Raw genomic sequence first — 16,814 nt, 5'->3', positions numbered from 1 at the left:
GAAAAATGTGTGTGTGTTCTGCTGCCTACTGCATTTGCCTGTATCCTCCTCTCCCCAGCCTGCACCTATATGTAAGAGCGTGCTATCAAAATATTTGTCCTTGTTCTGGCAGGTGTAGCATCCCAGAACGGAATACTCAAGCAACCTTATTTAGAATCAAAGTCCTCCCAAAGCTGACAAGTCAGCAATATGAAGGAAATGCTTTGAAAAGAACAATCTATCAGAAGAATCCTCTTCAGTGTGAAGAGTGGTGTAACTCTGCTGAATGGTAAGCAGCCCTTTCAGTTACATATCTGCTGAGTCAGAGCTGATTCACAGCTTTAAAAGCCCATATGGCAGACATATGAACTGTCAATTGATGTGCTTTGAGTTCGGTGATGGGAATTTTGTTCTGAAGCATGAAGGGGCCTGATTTGGACTATAGCGTGTGGGGAGAGAGCGATTCAGCTTTGCCCCATTCTAGATGACTCCAGTCAGACCTGATTCAGATAAGGCACGCACTTAAGAAGCCCTGAGTGTCTAATTAGCTTTCCTGGCAAGAGGTACACCACAGATAATGTCTTAGGTTCATTATCGAGTATTGTACACAAGTAGTACAATTATGGAGTCTCTGCTTATTGTTAAAAAAACAATTATTTAGTATTCTTGATACCATCTCAATCATTAGAAAATCATACCATCCATTTTAACTATATAGATCATTAAAGGAGAGCAATTATATGAGTCCAAAAAAGTATCTTACCCAAAGATACGAAGGTCACAGGCAAGGAGCCTCTTCTAAGAAGAAGCTCTCAATCAGTTTAGCTTGTCATATTTCTAGGGTTTCAGAACCTTTTTCTTAACAACAGCTGCTTCAAAGACTCAAATTCTTAGCTAACTTATTATCTTATGATTTCATACACCAAACAAGATTATCCATATTTGAAACATCTTGAAACATATAACAATAGTTAGTTCATTCTTGCTACATTTTGTGTTAACAAAATCGTTATAGAATTAGTGATTGCAAATTGCTCATACATCTGAATATCTTTTGGCCCTCCATCAATGTAACTATCCTCCAATAATGTAATCAGCCTCTATGAAGTTATACATTCCTGCCATTCTCAGATACTCCCTGTACCTGGGCCTTGGTACATTGTATGCATTTGTATGAGTTAGATGGTTCGTCTAATCTATACATGGCAATACAACTCTTGGCACCATAGGCAGGCAGGATGGTGAAAGAGCTCATTTTGGCATCCCAGTACTGCTGGCACCCTGCTCACCAATTGCCTAGTTGAGCCTAGTGGACAGACAAGGCCTTCAAGTTCCACGCATTTCTGAAATGGTATGAAAACCTAGTTACCAAAGAAAAAATTGATCAATATATACGGTACAAGCAGCAAAGCTTCTTTCAAACTGCCTGCACAATCTCTCAAAACCTTTCCTCTGTATCCAGCCTGAATTGGGATTTTATTCTGAGAGGCTGCCCTACCAGAGGGGCAGAATGAAAGCTTCTTTGTTAAATCATTCTCAGTATGATTTTGACCATCAGTAGTTTTAGATGTTTTGTTCATTATTTTTTCCATTATATATGCATACATTATATATGTTAAGTATGTGTGTATATAGACATTGTTGATACAAAGATACACTTTGTCCTTGGTTTGGAAAATGGATGGTGTTTCACTCTCATCTTGGTGCTTGCTGAAAGTAGAAAGATCTTCGGACGGCTGGAGGATGAGGCTAAATGTAAAAAAAAAAAGTAAGTTGGTGCTTATCTGAAATGAGCGCCCCTCCCCTTCTCATGTGAGCTGGAGAGGCCTCACTGCACGACACATGTGCTGCTTCCTTTTCCAGTGGTAACTGGTCAAGAACCAGACAAGAAGCATCTGAACAAGAGCTGCTTTCTCCTGGATTCTGCCCAGCTCTTCCAGCTGTTCTGCTCCATCCATCTTTGGTCTGTGTCTAGGAAAGCGAGACTGTCAGTACAAATAAAAGGGGGGGAGCATTTCTGAATGCATAAAGGATGACTTCCCATAACAGTACAACATCTCCTCCGCGTGAGTACTTAATATTTTTCCCCTGTACTATACTAACTGGGATTGTAGAAGATTAATGCAAAGCGTTTTCTTAAAAAAAAGAATTCAGAAACCAAAGAAATCTCCGGTACAAAATGTGTTCTTGAAACTTTACTCCTTTCCTGGTTTTGTGAAAGAGTGTTTTGGGCAACAAGGCAGGGAGAATGAAAAATGTATGCGTAGAAGTCGAGGCAAGAATCCAAACAAAACAGTCATTTGTAATGATCTCCTCTAGATTAAAACTTCTGTACCTTCATTACAGGGAACATATAGTTGAAGCTAGAAATTAATTGCATTTCTGCATTTAACAAGTATTTAGTTCTTCGGCAATTTTTTTTCTCCTTCTCTCTGTCTCTGTCTCTCTCCTGGGACATTAATACCTCACTCTCATACAGGCATGGAACTGTCTCTTTTTTTTTTTTTTTTTGAAAAATTTTTTATTGGGTTAGAGCATTATTATTTTTACATTACATTCAATTTTCCCCTAATTTTTCGTTTCTAACCCCCTCCCTTTCCCCCCCTTTTGTTGACTTCCAACAGCTTTCCCACCCTCTGTCCCTTTTCCCTTACTTCTATAAAATTCATCTGTCTAAGACAAATATTCATTCTCCATTATATTAAGCAGTACATCTTTAACTCCTTTACTTATTATACACCCAAACCGTACGTCTTTAGATAACCAATTTATCCCATTTTCCAGTTTTGAATATTTCTATATATCAAAAACCTATACATCGTAAACCATAAAAATTTCCCACATTTAAATCAAACAATTTGATTTATTCTCTATATATTATTCATTTCATCTTTTTATGGTAATTCTATCTAACTTATCACATAATCAATCAATTTAACTCTTCTATGCATTCAGTTTGGTGCATATAAATCTTATCAAAGAAAGAAAATATTGTTAATTACTCAATCCTCATGTTTAAACCTTATCATTAATTATTCTCTATCAATATTCTATCACTTAATCTTTACATATCTATATATATCTCGATCAATTAATCTAACTGCTTATAAATTCACATTTCTCTTCCTCCCCCGGTAAAGTCACCCCTCTCTTTTATACTTTTATTATACTTCAGTAGTTCTCAAACTGCCACAGTTTTCCTCCCACCTCCCATTTCTTCTCCAGATATTGTTTCAGCTTCTCCCAATCTGTGTTAAACTGCCCTGAGTCCAGATCTCTCAGTTTTCTTGTCATCTTGTCCATTTCAGCCATGTACAGCAATTTGTAGATCCAGTCTTCAATAGTTGGCACTTCTTGTACTTTCCATTTCTGCGCATACAAAAGTCTAGCTGCTGCAGTCATATAAAATATCATCGTCCTATGATGGGCTGGAATTCCCTCCATTCCCAAGTTTAGCAGCAGGAGTTCTGGGTTCTTATTTATTTGAAACTGTAAAATTTCACTCATTTCTCTTATTATTTCCCCCCAGAACTGCCTAGCTACCTCACACGACCACCACATATGATAGAGGGAGCCCTCATGTTTCTTACATTTCCAGCATTTGTTAGATGTATTCAAATTCCCTAGCGCAATCTTCTTTGGTGTCATGTACCAACGATAGATCATTTTGAAAATGTTCTCTTTAATATTAATACATGTCGTTGTCTTCATTGTAGTTTTCCACAAGTATTCCCATGCCTCCATTGTTATTTCTTTATTAAAGTTTATAGCCCATTTCACCATCTGTGTTTTAACTATCTCATCCTCAGTATACCATTTCAACAGTACTTGATATACCTTGGATATTCTTTTCTTGTCTTCTTTAAGAAGGGTCTGCTCTAGTTCCGAGTTCTCTGTTCGTATGCCCCCTTTTGCAAAGTCCGAGTTGTATAAGTCTCTAATCTGTCTATACTGAAACCAATCATAGTTAGGTGATAGTTCCTCTTGCGTCTTTATTCTAAGTTTAGATACTTCAATCTTAGTTATTTCTTTGTACGTTAAACATTGTTGTTCATTATCCACAGCTCTCGGATCTATCACCTCATATGGAACCACCCACAAGGGGGTTCCCTCTTGTAGGTAAGTTCTGTACTTCTTCCAGATTGTATATAGACTTCTCCTTACAAAATGATGCAGGAACATCGAGTTGACCTTTACTTTGTCATGCCATAGGTATGCGTGCCATCCAAAAATTTTTTTATATCCCTCTAGGGCTAATAGTTTCTTATTCTTTAATGTCATCCAGTCTTTTAGCCAAACTAGGCAGATTGCATCATGGTAAAGTCTCAGATTGGGCAGTTGCATTCCGCCTCTCTCCTTTGCATCTTGTAGAACTTTTACTTTCACTCGAGGCTTCTTGCCTGCCCAAACAAAATCTGATATTTTCCTCTGCCATTTTTCAAATTGTTTAGAGTCTCTGATGATTGGTATTGTCTGTAACAAAAACATTACTCTTGGTAACACGTTCATCTTAACTGCTGCAATCCTGCCCAACCATGACAAATTCAGTCTATTCCACTTGATCAAGTCTCTCTCTATCTGAGTCCATAATTTTTCATAATTATTCTTGAACAAATCTATATTTTTTGCAGTCAGCTCAACTCCCAAATATTTCACTTTACTAGTTACTTCACAATCCGTTGTTTCCATTAACAATTGTTGTTTCTGCTTAGTCATGTTTTTACATAGTATCTTTGACTTCTTTTTGTTAATGAAGAAACCTGCCAAATCACCAAACTCCTTGATCTTATCTATCACTTTTGGCATGTTCTCCAATGGATCTTCTACAATTAACATTATGTCATCTGCAAATGCTCTAACCTTGTATGAATAGTCCTTTATTTTTATTCCTCGTATTTCCTCATCTTGTCGTATTTGTATCATCAGAATCTCCAATACTAAAATGAACAACAATGGAGATAACGGGCAACCTTGTCTTGTTCCTTTACTAATCGTCAATTTCTTGGTCAATTCATCATTCACTACAATTGCTGCAGTCTGGTCTCTATAAATTTCTTTAATTGCTCTGATGAATCTTTCTCCCAATTGTAGCTTTTCCATAGTGGCAAACAAAAAGTCCCAGTTTAAATTGTCAAACGCTTTTTCAGCGTCTACAAAGAAGAAACCAACCTCTTTATCACAACGCTTGTCATAGTATTCAATAGCATTGATCACTGTCCTTAAATTGTCTCTTATTTGTCTGTCCGGCAAAAAGCCTGCTTGTTCTTCCTCTATGACTTCCGAGAGCCACCCCTTCAGTCTCTCCGCCAATATCTTCGCAAAAATTTTGTAATCATTGTTAAGTAATGATATAGGCCTGTAATTTTTCACGTTAGTCAGATCTTGGCCCTCTTTTGGGATCAATGATATATTCGCTTCGCTCCAAGTATCTGGAATTCTTTGATCCCTGAAAACTCCGTTCATCACCTCTTTTAGGAATGGTGCCAGTTCGTTGGCCATTGTCTTATAAAATTTAGCCGTAAGTCCATCTGGCCCTGGCGCCTTTCCTAGATTTGCGGATTGTATTGCCTTACTTATTTCTTCATCAGTTACTTCACTGTTCAACTTGTTTCTCCAAGCTTCCGAAATCTCTGGAAGTTTAGTTTTCTCCAAATATGATGCTATTGATTCTTTGGTTACTTCTTTTTTATTATACAGCTTCGCATAGAATTTATAGAAGGCTCTACTAATGGTAGTCTGCTCCAGGTACGTTTTATTTTCTTCACAGATTTTATTTATTGTTTTCTTTTCCCTTTTCTTCTTCAATTGCCATGCCAAATATTTCCCAGGTTTATTAGCACCCTCAAAAGCTTTTTGATTCAGTCTTTTAAGGTTCCACTCCAATTCTTTATTACTCATTGCTGTTAACTGTTCTTGAAGAATTTTGATTTCCTGATGTATTTTCTTTTTCCCTGGTCTCTTTTTTAACTGTGCTTCTTTGGCCTTTATTTTCTCCTCAATCTCTTGTCTCTTCTCCTCTTTCTTTTTCCTTGCTCTGCCATTTAAGTCCATTAGTATGCCCCTTACAACCGCCTTGTACGCGTCCCAAACTTTACTGGTTGGTACTTCTTTATTCACGTTGTATTGTATAAAAAACTTAGTCTCTCTTCTCAATGTTTCCATATTCTCACTTTCCTGTAACAAGTCCTCATTTATTCTCCAGGCTTTCCTTTTTCTCCTTTTTCCAAATTTCCACATAATTGGGTTGTGATCTGAGCCTACCATCGGCATTATTTCTACCTCCTTAGTCCATAACGCTAAGTCCTTTGAGGCCCAGATCATATCAATTCTTGATAATGTAAGATGCCTTGCAGAATAAAAAGTAAACTGTCTGGTTTTAGGATATTCTCTCCTCCATACGTCTTCGAGAGTCTCTTGTTGAATCAACTCAAAAAAAAGCTTTGGCAATAGTCCTCTTTTCTTTTGTGCTTTTGTAGTCTTTTTGTCTAGTTCCAAATCTGTCACTCCATTGAAATCTCCAGCAAGAATTATCTGGTCATATACAAGATCATCTAGGTGCTTCCTTAAGTCCTTAAAGAAGCTTTCCTTTGCACCGTTAGGTGCATAAAGTCCGACTACCAACACTCTCTTTAAATTCCAATTACATTCCACTACTACAAATCTAGCTTCCACATCTCTCATAACAAGTTTTGGCTGCAGCTCCTCTTTTATATACAACACCACTCCTCTTTTTTTCTTGTTGGAAGCCGCTACAAATTCTTTGCCCAATTTTCCAGATTTTAAATATTTTACATCCTGTTTTCTAATATGGGTCTCCTGCAGACAAACAATATCACATTTTTGTTTTAATAGCCAATGAAAAATATTTTTCCTCTTATTCGGTGAGTTTAGTCCATTTACATTCCAAGATAATACTTTACACTCCATATTCATGGTTTTGTTGGTAAGTCTTTTTCATTGTCCTTGATAAATCTCTCCATCTCCCGCTCAGATCTGATGCGTTTTTTTGCCCCTCCAAACTCAAAGGACACTCCTTCCGGTAACTCCCATCTGTATCTGATATTCATGTCCTTCAAAGTCTGAATTAGCACTCTATATTTTTTCCTGTCCAATAACACTGATCTGGGCAGTTCCTTCATTATAATAATCGTCTTGCCATCAATCTCCAATGGATCTTGAAATTGTTTTGTCACAATCCTCTCTTTCATATTTCTAGTTGTAAACTGCACAATCACATCCCTTGGTAGTTTCCTCTGGGTTGCAATTCTCGAGTTCACACGATACGCCACATCTAGGATAGCCACAATCTCCTCCTCCTCCTTCCCCAGGTAATCAGCCAACACCTCAGTCATCTGTTCTTGCGCTGACTTCCCTTCCACTTCTGGCAGACCACGAAAACGAAGCTGCTTCTCCATGTGTTTAGTTTCTGCAACTGACATCCTCCCCTTCACCAGCCTCATCTCTGTTTGTTGCGTGTCTATTAAATTCTCCATCGCGTCTTCTACTGTTTTAACTCTCTGCTGCGTTCCTTGTAATTCACTGCTAATCGTTTCCACGCCTTTTTTCACTTCTGACAGCTCCGACTTTACTGTCTGTGTAACTTCCTTGACCTCTTTAATAAGCTCCAATTTCGTGTCCTTAAGTTCTTTCATCATGTCTATAAGTTTTTTGTCCAAATTTTCTATTGCCGATTGCCACTCTTTTTTCGACATCGTGGGGCTTGCTTTAGCTCGCTCCCACGAATCTGCTCTCTTCCTCAGCTCCGTGGCGTATAATTAAACGTTTTCCTTTTTTTTAAATGTCCCAATCTTTGCCAAAATTAATTTTTTATATCCAAAATGTCGGGCGTCTTTTCTCTATGGTTTCTCTATGTTGTTGTAATCCAAGATGGCCTACTTCCTCTTCCGCTGAAGCCACGACCCTTCCACTTTCAAAGATGGCGATTCCCCACTTCCTGTCCTTTGGCAAGGGCCGCTTCCCTCCAGCCACTCTATTGTTGTTACGCACTTCCTGTCTCCCGTCTTCCCACAGCAGGTCTCGCGATGGTGTCTTTTTCCCACAGCTCCAAAACCACAGGTATTCAAAACAATAGTCCGATTTTTGTAATAACTTCTTTAAACTTAGTCTCTTTTAAAATACAACTCCTGCCGAGTCTTCACCTCCTTTTCACTAGTCTGTTGCAGTTTAAAAATCTACTTTCTTTCCTCTCTGTTTTTGTCAATCTGTCCCGTTTCAAGAGATAGCGATCTTTACCTTCTCTTCAACTTTCTCGGGTTGTAATCGCTGTTTCGATCTTAAATTCTCCTCTCGACTTCCCTCCCCGATCGAAGCTTGGGTATGTAGGTCTTATGCCAGCCGAATTGGCCCCAAAATTGCCGCAGAGATTATAGCCGACCCGTCGCAAGGTGGGACCTCAAGGATCGGGGGGGAGACTCCTTGTGTAGAGCCCCCCCTCGTCCGAGATCTAACTCACCCTAGGGTCTTGAGCGTTCTTTGCCTGCTCCCCGCCTGAGAGCAGTCGGCCGCGGGTTATTTTCACCCCTCCGGCCGGTTAAAACGGCAATCCGGTCAGCTCCACAAATGGAGCTGCGTTAGACCTCCATGAATCCCAAACCGGAAGTTCAGGCATGGAACTGTCTCTATGTAACATGAGCCAAGCCCCAAACTGACAGCCTATATTTAGCCACAATGCATTTTTGTTTTCAGAACTTTGGTAAATGCAGCAATTGAATGATCGAAAATGAGGGAAAGCGAAGGGGGTGGCTGTGTTTCCTGTTTCCAGAGCTCAACAGGCTTGCACTGAAGTTACACAAGAAAAGAAGTTAGCCCCAGGAGATGTGGGTGAGAGATTAAGGAGGCAGAGGCATGCCAGATCCTCATCTGATGTTTGTCAGTCTTGAGTGAGTGGAGCCCTTGAGAACTGTAAAGTTGCTCGAGGTTTCCAAGGAGGTCACCAAAACAGTTTCAGAACCACAGGTCAAGTTATGGGGGTGGGAATGAGAAATACCAGAATTCAATTGGAATTTGCTCACTAACACTACAGCAGTTTATATTATTATTTCATAATAATAATGATGATGATAATTTTAACCTCCTATTACTACAGCACAATTAATGTACATGATACTTGGTTAAGTATTGCGAGAAAAAATAAATAAAAAGGACTCTGACCCCAAAGAGTTTACAATCTAAACTGATGGTGAGAGGGATACCAGAGGAAAGAACAGGGTTGAATGTGAGCATCCTCCAATCTCATCCTCTGTAGGGTTTGTATCAAATTCTTGGGACATTTGTCATGCTGGAATCTATTCATGCTTTGGTATGCCCATATCCAATGTGAAATATGATAACATGTTTTCCGGTTCTCAGGCAAGCATACAGGGGAGGAAAAGAGATATGTACCTTCTTTCTCCCTTAGCATATTTTTAAATAAGCTTCTAGCCCATATAGTTGCATAGTAGTCTGAAAACTCAAAGGATGTATAAATGGCCTACTCCATGATATGATAGCCTGACATAAACATATTGTCATAAGCTTCCCCCCCCCCACCAATTCTATCAAATATGATTCTATTTTAAAAAGCAAAAATGGCAAAAAAATTAAATCCATTTCCTTCTTTTCTACCTTTCTTGATGAAAATTAAGAATATAGCCCCATGCTACATATCTTTGTTTTTCTACATGCACATATTTCGGGGTATAATAATTGAATATATCACTGACTCTTACCACTGATCATCTGTGCTAATGTGCAAATGTTGTCAATGTCATGTGTTGTGGAAGTAGATGAAAGGGGACTTACTGTAGCTTCCTGTGCATTTGCAATGGAAGGAAAGAATACTAATGGGCTGAATGCCTGGTTTACACATGCAGTACAATTATAAGGTGGCACAGTGCAGAGCTGGGTAAATGGACTTCACCACTTCAGGCTGCAGCCTTGAAACTGCCACAAAACTGAAAAGGCTAGGGAGCACTAATTTGCAGGGAGCATTAAAAATATGACACCCCTCAAGTGGTGTACAGCCCACTTTACCACCTAAGAATTCTGCCACTTCATTTGTATGTGTAGACCACGCCTGAGCCTGGATTTAAACATGATGCTGGTGAGGCAAAAGAAGTCAACTGTGGGACTTTGCATTCACACAATGTCTTGTTTAAACTTGGTTGCTACTTATGCAAAACAGCTCTGCAGCATAATGTGTGAGCACAAAGTCCCAAGGGAAACTGCTTTGGTCTCAGGCAATGTCACATTTAAATTAGGCCTAAATTAATGAAGGGCCACTCGCTGTACAGTAACCAATGAGGAAGCACTGTGCAACAGCAGGGGGAAAAAAACAGACTGGTACTGTGGTTTTGTAGCAGCAGCCAACCAATACAGGCCAATGACCTCATGGCCTCTACTAGTATCTCTCTTATCCTGCCATTTGCTATCCAAGGGTGGATTGGCCAATAAGACCACTGTGAGGCTTTGCCTTGCTCTGGCCCCAGCTTAGCAGGTTCAGCTGTAGCCCTGTTGACCAGGCAAGAACCGGCTGGGTGACCCTGGTCTTAGAAAGAGAGGGTGGGGTGACGCTGCCTGGCATCCCTCACTACTCTCTTGGCTGTGCTCTGAACTCACTCTGCAATCTCTTCCAAGCTCCTTCCTCTCCACCTCTGCTTGTCGGTGGACTTCCCTTTTATCCCTTCACCATTACCAGGCTCCACGTCCTAGTCCCAGCCCCAACAACCTAGCTTCTGCCCTGGGGTTGCTTTGCTTCTAGCCTCTCCTGGCTATTTCTGCTCCCCTCCAGCCTGTCTGTGGGTTTACTGGGTGGTTGCCCTTCCTGCCTGCCTGGGTTGGGATGTGGCCCAGTGCTGCCATCAATCTGCTACTTGTGGGAGTGCTGGCTGGCTGTCTCTGCCTCCTGTGCCCTCTCACTCTGGCTGGGCTGTTGAGCTTCCCACAGACTGAGGAAAGGGGTTGCTCTGGAGCATTGGTTGGGAAGATCGTGGTAGCTAGGACCCAGGAGCTGCTGCCTAGTCTGCCTCCTGTTGACAGGGCCTTGTCTGCTCCTGGGGCTTTCTCCACATTCCTGGCCTCTGTTAGTGCTTTTGCTGCCCATTCCCTCCTTGCTAGGTGAGTGCTAAGGGTGTCAGGGCAGGATTGTGGAGCTGTAAGCCTTGATTTTGGGGTGTGTGGCACTGGGAGGATTCCCAAATCCAGCCTGGGCGCCAGACAACCACTAAGGAGGGTCCTAGTGGGCAGATGGTCTGGATAGCAGCCTCCCCACCATGTTCAACTCAACCCCAGAGCCCTCCAACTCAAGGCTGGCAGGAGCTGGCAGTGGCTCCCACTTTGCAAGAGGCCAGTAGGAGCCACTGGCACCTCCAACATCATTCAAGGCCGGCAGGAATTGCTGATGGATACCATATGGCTAGCCATATCCCTCATGAGGTAGGCAGTAGTCACTGCAAAACCACTGTTTCTCTCCCTCTCCGTCAGGGGCAAGGGTGGGCCGTCTCCCTCCTTCCCTCCCCGCTCCGTTGAGGGCCATGCCAGGGACATTTTGGCCCTCCTGTCCGCCCCTGCTGCTATCAGAGCTAATTCTATGTGAATTGCATCTAACCCTAAACAGACATTGTATATTTTCCACTGCTTGATCATGTAGTTATACAACACTACTATTTTCAGAATAATCCCTAGGATCTCTATTGTGATCAGGACAGCATGGGTGGAGGGAGCAGCATTAAGGCTTCCATTTCCTTAAGGAGCTCATGATTTAGTTTAGTATTTCTCAACTTCTTCACTCAGACAAAATATCTCAGAAATATAAAGTGAGAACCATAAATTGTTTTCAGTTTCTGTCTCATGCTAAAAGATGACTTCAGTTAAGCTTCTTTTAAAAAAAAAACCTTGCTGTAAACAGTTTTGTTCATTAGAGAACAAAAACGCAAAAAGAATGCTTTCCTAGGAGGAAGCCCCACTGGATAGACCTGAGTAGGATGCTGAGCAGACCTAGTTAGGATCGCTGTCTTAGTCTTAGAAACAGAAATCACAGAAACAGAAATAAAGTGCATTATATTTGTAGGTTGGGAGACTGCATCTACTAGAAGAAACACAGATACTGCTTCAAGCATGTTAACTCTCCATGCTATAAGAAAAAGAGAGAAACAAAAAAGGAAACTTTCTATCCTCTCTCTAGAGTTTCCATTAGCAAGTAGGGATGTGCTTTTCAGATATTAACTAATCAAATAATGCACCAAAAAGGCCATGTCATCAAAATCATTATTATCATCAATATATCTAATTCAACATGGCCAAATCTATGGATACTTAAATTCAGAGACTGGAATCATGAACAGACAAAACATATCTTTCTATAAACTTGGAGAACACCCTAGGTTTGCAGAAAAATCTGAAATCTTTTTTAAAAATCAATTGGGGGAGATCAGCACTAAAGATGGGCACGATCCAAAAAAAATTGCCGATCCAGCTGATTGTGGATTGGCGCTGGTGACGATCCCGACTAAACAATCCACACCGATCATCTCCCGTTCCCGATCCGTGGATCGTGGATCATAGAGGCCAAAGCGGGGAGCGCTGCTATTCCCAGCTATGTGGGAAGGTGGGTGTTGGGTGCAGCCCCTGGGCCCGGTGGGCACAGGGAGACGGTGATGAGCCGCCTCCCCTCAGGGGGCAGGGGGTCTGGCCGCTCGCCGGCAGCACCCCCCATGTGCCCGCCCGCCAGGCCAAAAAGGAGCGCGCTGACGAGAAAAGAATGGTGGGTGATGCCAGCGGCATCTGTTTGTGTTTGGCCATCTGTGTTTGGCCATCAGAGCTGCCTATCAGGATTTGCAAGGATGAGATTGGAGTGCCCATGGCTACAGAACACCCCTTCCCCCTCCCTCCCGTGGCTATCTTCTCCCAACTGGTGACTGCTTTGCTGCTCCGTGGTTGGAAGGAAGCCTTGCTGATCAAGGAAAGCTGGGCTTCCATTTGGGTTTCCAAGGTGACAGAAGGAAGGGAAACACAGCTCAGGCATTCCCTTGGCTCCGTTGCCCCGGGAATAGATTACTAGTGCCTGAGTGTCTGGCTTCCCGATCCAAGCACGATCCAGCCCCGATCCAGCCCCCCTCCCAATCACTGGATCGTTGGCCGTGGCCGATCACGATTCGCTGAGTCACGATTGCGCGATGGCCATTATCATGGGTTTTTTTGGATCGTAATGCGGATCGTGCCCATCTCTAATCAGCAATGTTTTCAATGGCTGCTGCTAGGCAACCACTACAGTAATATCAGCATTCATGCCTTGGCTTCTGTCAGTAAAAAGTGGGTAGCATGGCCCTTTCCAGGGCTGTTTTGGCTTTTGAGGGAGGACTCTTAGGGGCCAGGCCTGCCAGCAACCACTGGATGACTTGATATCATCTGACTAGCATCACTCACCCAAGCCAAGCTGCTTGCTATTGTTCAACAGGAGCCAGAGTTTAAGACTAGGATCTGGCAGACCCAGGTTTCAATCCTCACTCTGCTATGGGAGCTCACTGGATGACCTTCAGCAAGTTACACAGTTGTGGCCTAACCTACCTCACAGGGTTGTTGTAAGGATATAGTGGAGGAGCGGAGAATGTTATAAGCTGTTTTGGGTCTACATTAAAGTGAAAGGTAGAGTAAAAATTAAGTACATAATTAAATACAGCTGAAGATGGGGCAGTTAAATGGTAGGTCTGTTGATTGGTGGGAAGGAGAGAAGGAAGCAGGGAAATGGGAGAGGATATTCTAGGAGAAAGGAAAGAGGAAATAGTGTGGGTAAAGGGATACAGGGGAAAGTGAGGTGCCCCCAACAAGTCCTTGCAGATTCCCCACTACTCAGCTGGGCTCAGCCCAGGGGCTGGCACTGCACAACTGGGCCATTGCTTTCCCAAGGAGAGGCTTCCAGGGGGAGGGAAGGAGGGAAAGCTGAAAACAGGGAGGAAGATAAACATAGGTTGGCTGATGAGTGGGAAGGAGATAAGGAAGCAGGAAAATGGGAGAAGCTATGGGGGAGTTCAGGGAAGAGAATGAAGAAACAGTGATGGAGGGGGAAATGAAATGCCCCTGCAACCAAGATATTAATCTAAAATAATGACTTTTGTTAATATTAGTTAGTATTTATTACTAACTTTTGTTATTCTGTTGCTTTGCTGTCCAGATTCATAGAGGTCAAACAAAATAGACCCACTTGCTTGGTGGACAAGAAAGGTGCTGGTGTCTAGGCTACCACTGCAATCCATCCAGGCCAGACAGAGGACTGGTATGGGCTCTCTCTCCTCCTTCCCTCAGTTACCTCCTTCAGTGCTTGGGATTCTCTTTATGGTGCATCCAAGGTGACGTTCCTTGGTATATATACCCTGGGATCACAGTTTCCAAGATGTACATCAGGCAACCTGGAACTAGTCTTTGCTGAGTGTACCAAGAAAAACTCCTTGGATGCGTTAAATCATCTGAGATGTTAGGGAAAATTGGAAACAGGAGAGAGATTCTCGGCTTACATCCACTCTCTCTCTGGCCTATACAATAAGTGGGAGAGGAGAATGACAAGTAAACAATGAAAATATATGTTTGATAATAAAAATAAAAAACAAAACAAATTTTAAAAAACAAAAGAGCTCTCCCAAATGCCAAATCAGACCACAATGTTTTGTGTAGGACTGGAGCATGAACACCAAAGTTTAGTCTCAAATGTAAAACTGTTAAATTCAGATGGTTCATTCTGACAAGCGTGGACAGGAAGCACCTCTGGGCCCCCTCCACAGGAATCACTGCTGGGGCTTCCACCTTCTCCTCAGTGACCCTCAGGTGAGGCGCAGGAAGGAGTGCTTAGGCCATCAATTCGGCAGGCCCCTTCCCAGCAATGTGCCTGTGTGAAGATTAATTTGTATTCTGCTCTTCTTCTCCTCAGTGCCCTCCCACTCTTGCTTGGGGGCCACTGCAAAGTACCTGCTTGCCACTGCGAGGGGACCTGGTGAATCAACAGCCTGAGCTCCCAGCAGCAAGGAGGTGCTTTGTCGTGGCCTGGAGGCCGGAGCAGGAGGGTGCTGCGGGGAGGCATGGGGAGCAGTGCTTAGGCCACCGATTCAGCAGTCTCCCTTCCGGCAGCAAGTGGGAGCTTCACAGTGGCCCTGAGGCCAGAGTCATCAGCAGTGTGCCTGTGCGAGGATAAAAAGTGAGTTGTTGCCAATATGGCTTGCCTTTGATATAGCAGGATATAGCTTTATAAACTGAGTCTTTTGACCTTGGGTGCTTTAATTATTGCTTTTTATTTTTTAAGGTACCACAAGACCCTTTTTGGTTTTATTGTAACAGTAACACAGCTATCCCACTGGAATTTCTCTTTAAGAGATTCTTTTAGTTCTTATATAAAAGCTTGATTACAGTCATTGACTATAGTCATTGACTTCCTTGTCTTGCAGTACTTTAAAAAAAAACCAAAAAGGGTCAGTTTGATTAAGGATTAAGGGTATAAAATCCTACCATCTGTAGTTATGAACCATTAAAAATGGGTCTGCTAGAATGCGAATTAGACTCAGAACTTAGAGCAGAACCACAAGTGACAAAAGGCACAGATTGGACACTTGTCAGCTTCCCTCAAGTTTTGATGGGAAATGTAGGCATCCTAGTTTTGCAGCTTGGCTCTCTGTCTGCTGTCCAATGGACTTTTCAACTGTCACTTGTCCAACATTCCGCCAAGCTGCCTACATTCCCCATCAAAGCTTGAAGGAAGCTGACAAGTGTCCAATCTGTGCCTTTTGTCACTTGTGGTTCCGCTCTTAATGGTCTCATGGGACCCCTTTAAGATGGCAATGTGTATTGCAGACATGAAGCTGTAGCCCCTCTTTGGCCTTGCTGAGGTTGTGAGCTGGAGTCCAAGATTCCCACCCCAAAGTTTGGCCCTGACAGCTCCACTGTTTGTACTCCATGGTATTAGGTTTTTGATGCTTCTCTGTGGGCGTTTACATGCATATGCATTAGAGACAAGAACAATTAAGGCCTAGAAACCCTAGGGTGAGGACTGGATTTTGAAGACCAACAAGTCTTGCAATACACACTGCAGAGGGCATTAGTTTCTTAAAGGTACAGATATTGCTTCTGTTTTTGGAGAAGTTTTAACCCCCCTCACTCCACCCCATGGTAGTGTTTTGTTTTTTAAATTTCAGATTTTTCTGCAAATCTGGTTTGCAGATTTCCTCAGGTTTGTAGAAAGATCTGTCTTGTCTGTTCATGGTTCCAGTATCCATATATTTGGCCATGTTGAGAATTAAATACATTGATGCGTGTTAAGATCCAGGTTAACAATTCAAGTAAAGCTGACCAGGCTCCATGTGGCTCATCTGATGTAAAGGAATAACAATTCTTTTTCTTATGTTTGAATTGGCTTCTGTGTAGTGGTTCAAATCAACCATTCCTGCTTTGTGGGATAATTTATTTGCAGCCAATAACATGACAGTCATACAATGCAAAATCAACAGGTAGGAGAACCAGAAATCCATATTAATGAAGTTACCTCCAAGATATCAACATAATCCCTGTCGTTACATTCACAGCTGAGATTGCATCTCTGAAACATCGACCGCCTGTTTGCTGCATGTGGCCACTCTGAAGCACCAGTCTGCTTTGATTAATCTGTGGAGCAGGCCAGGCTTTCACAGCCTTTCTTCTCCAACATATGTTTCACCACAGGGATCTTTCTGAATCAAACAGAAAAATTCTGCTGAAAATTGCTGTCAGCTCAACTTTTTTTGCACAGCGTTATCATTGCAAAGTGATTTTCACCTCCTTTTCTTTTATAGCACATAAAAAACTCTCCTTTTTTACAAGAA

General features: G+C 42.1%; 1 protein-coding gene across 1 annotated transcript in view; it reads left to right on the top strand.

The window, feature by feature from the left end:
* Positions 1-1,817: 1,817 nt before the first annotated feature.
* GYPC (glycophorin C (Gerbich blood group)) overlaps positions 1,818-16,814 on the top strand; it is a 58,592-nt gene continuing 43,595 nt past the window's right edge. Inside the window, exon 1 of the mRNA XM_054971693.1 lies at positions 1,818-2,045. Coding sequence (XP_054827668.1) covers positions 2,012-2,045 — 34 coding nt within the window. The 5' untranslated portion in view covers positions 1,818-2,011. The remainder of the gene's footprint in view (positions 2,046-16,814) is intronic.

The sequence above is a fragment of the Eublepharis macularius genome, chromosome 2 (genome assembly GCF_028583425.1).
Source record: "Eublepharis macularius isolate TG4126 chromosome 2, MPM_Emac_v1.0, whole genome shotgun sequence".
Taxonomy (NCBI): domain Eukaryota; kingdom Metazoa; phylum Chordata; class Lepidosauria; order Squamata; family Eublepharidae; genus Eublepharis; species Eublepharis macularius.
The sequence above is the reverse complement of the archived record's forward strand: the minus strand, read 5'-3'. Positions and strand labels throughout refer to the sequence as shown.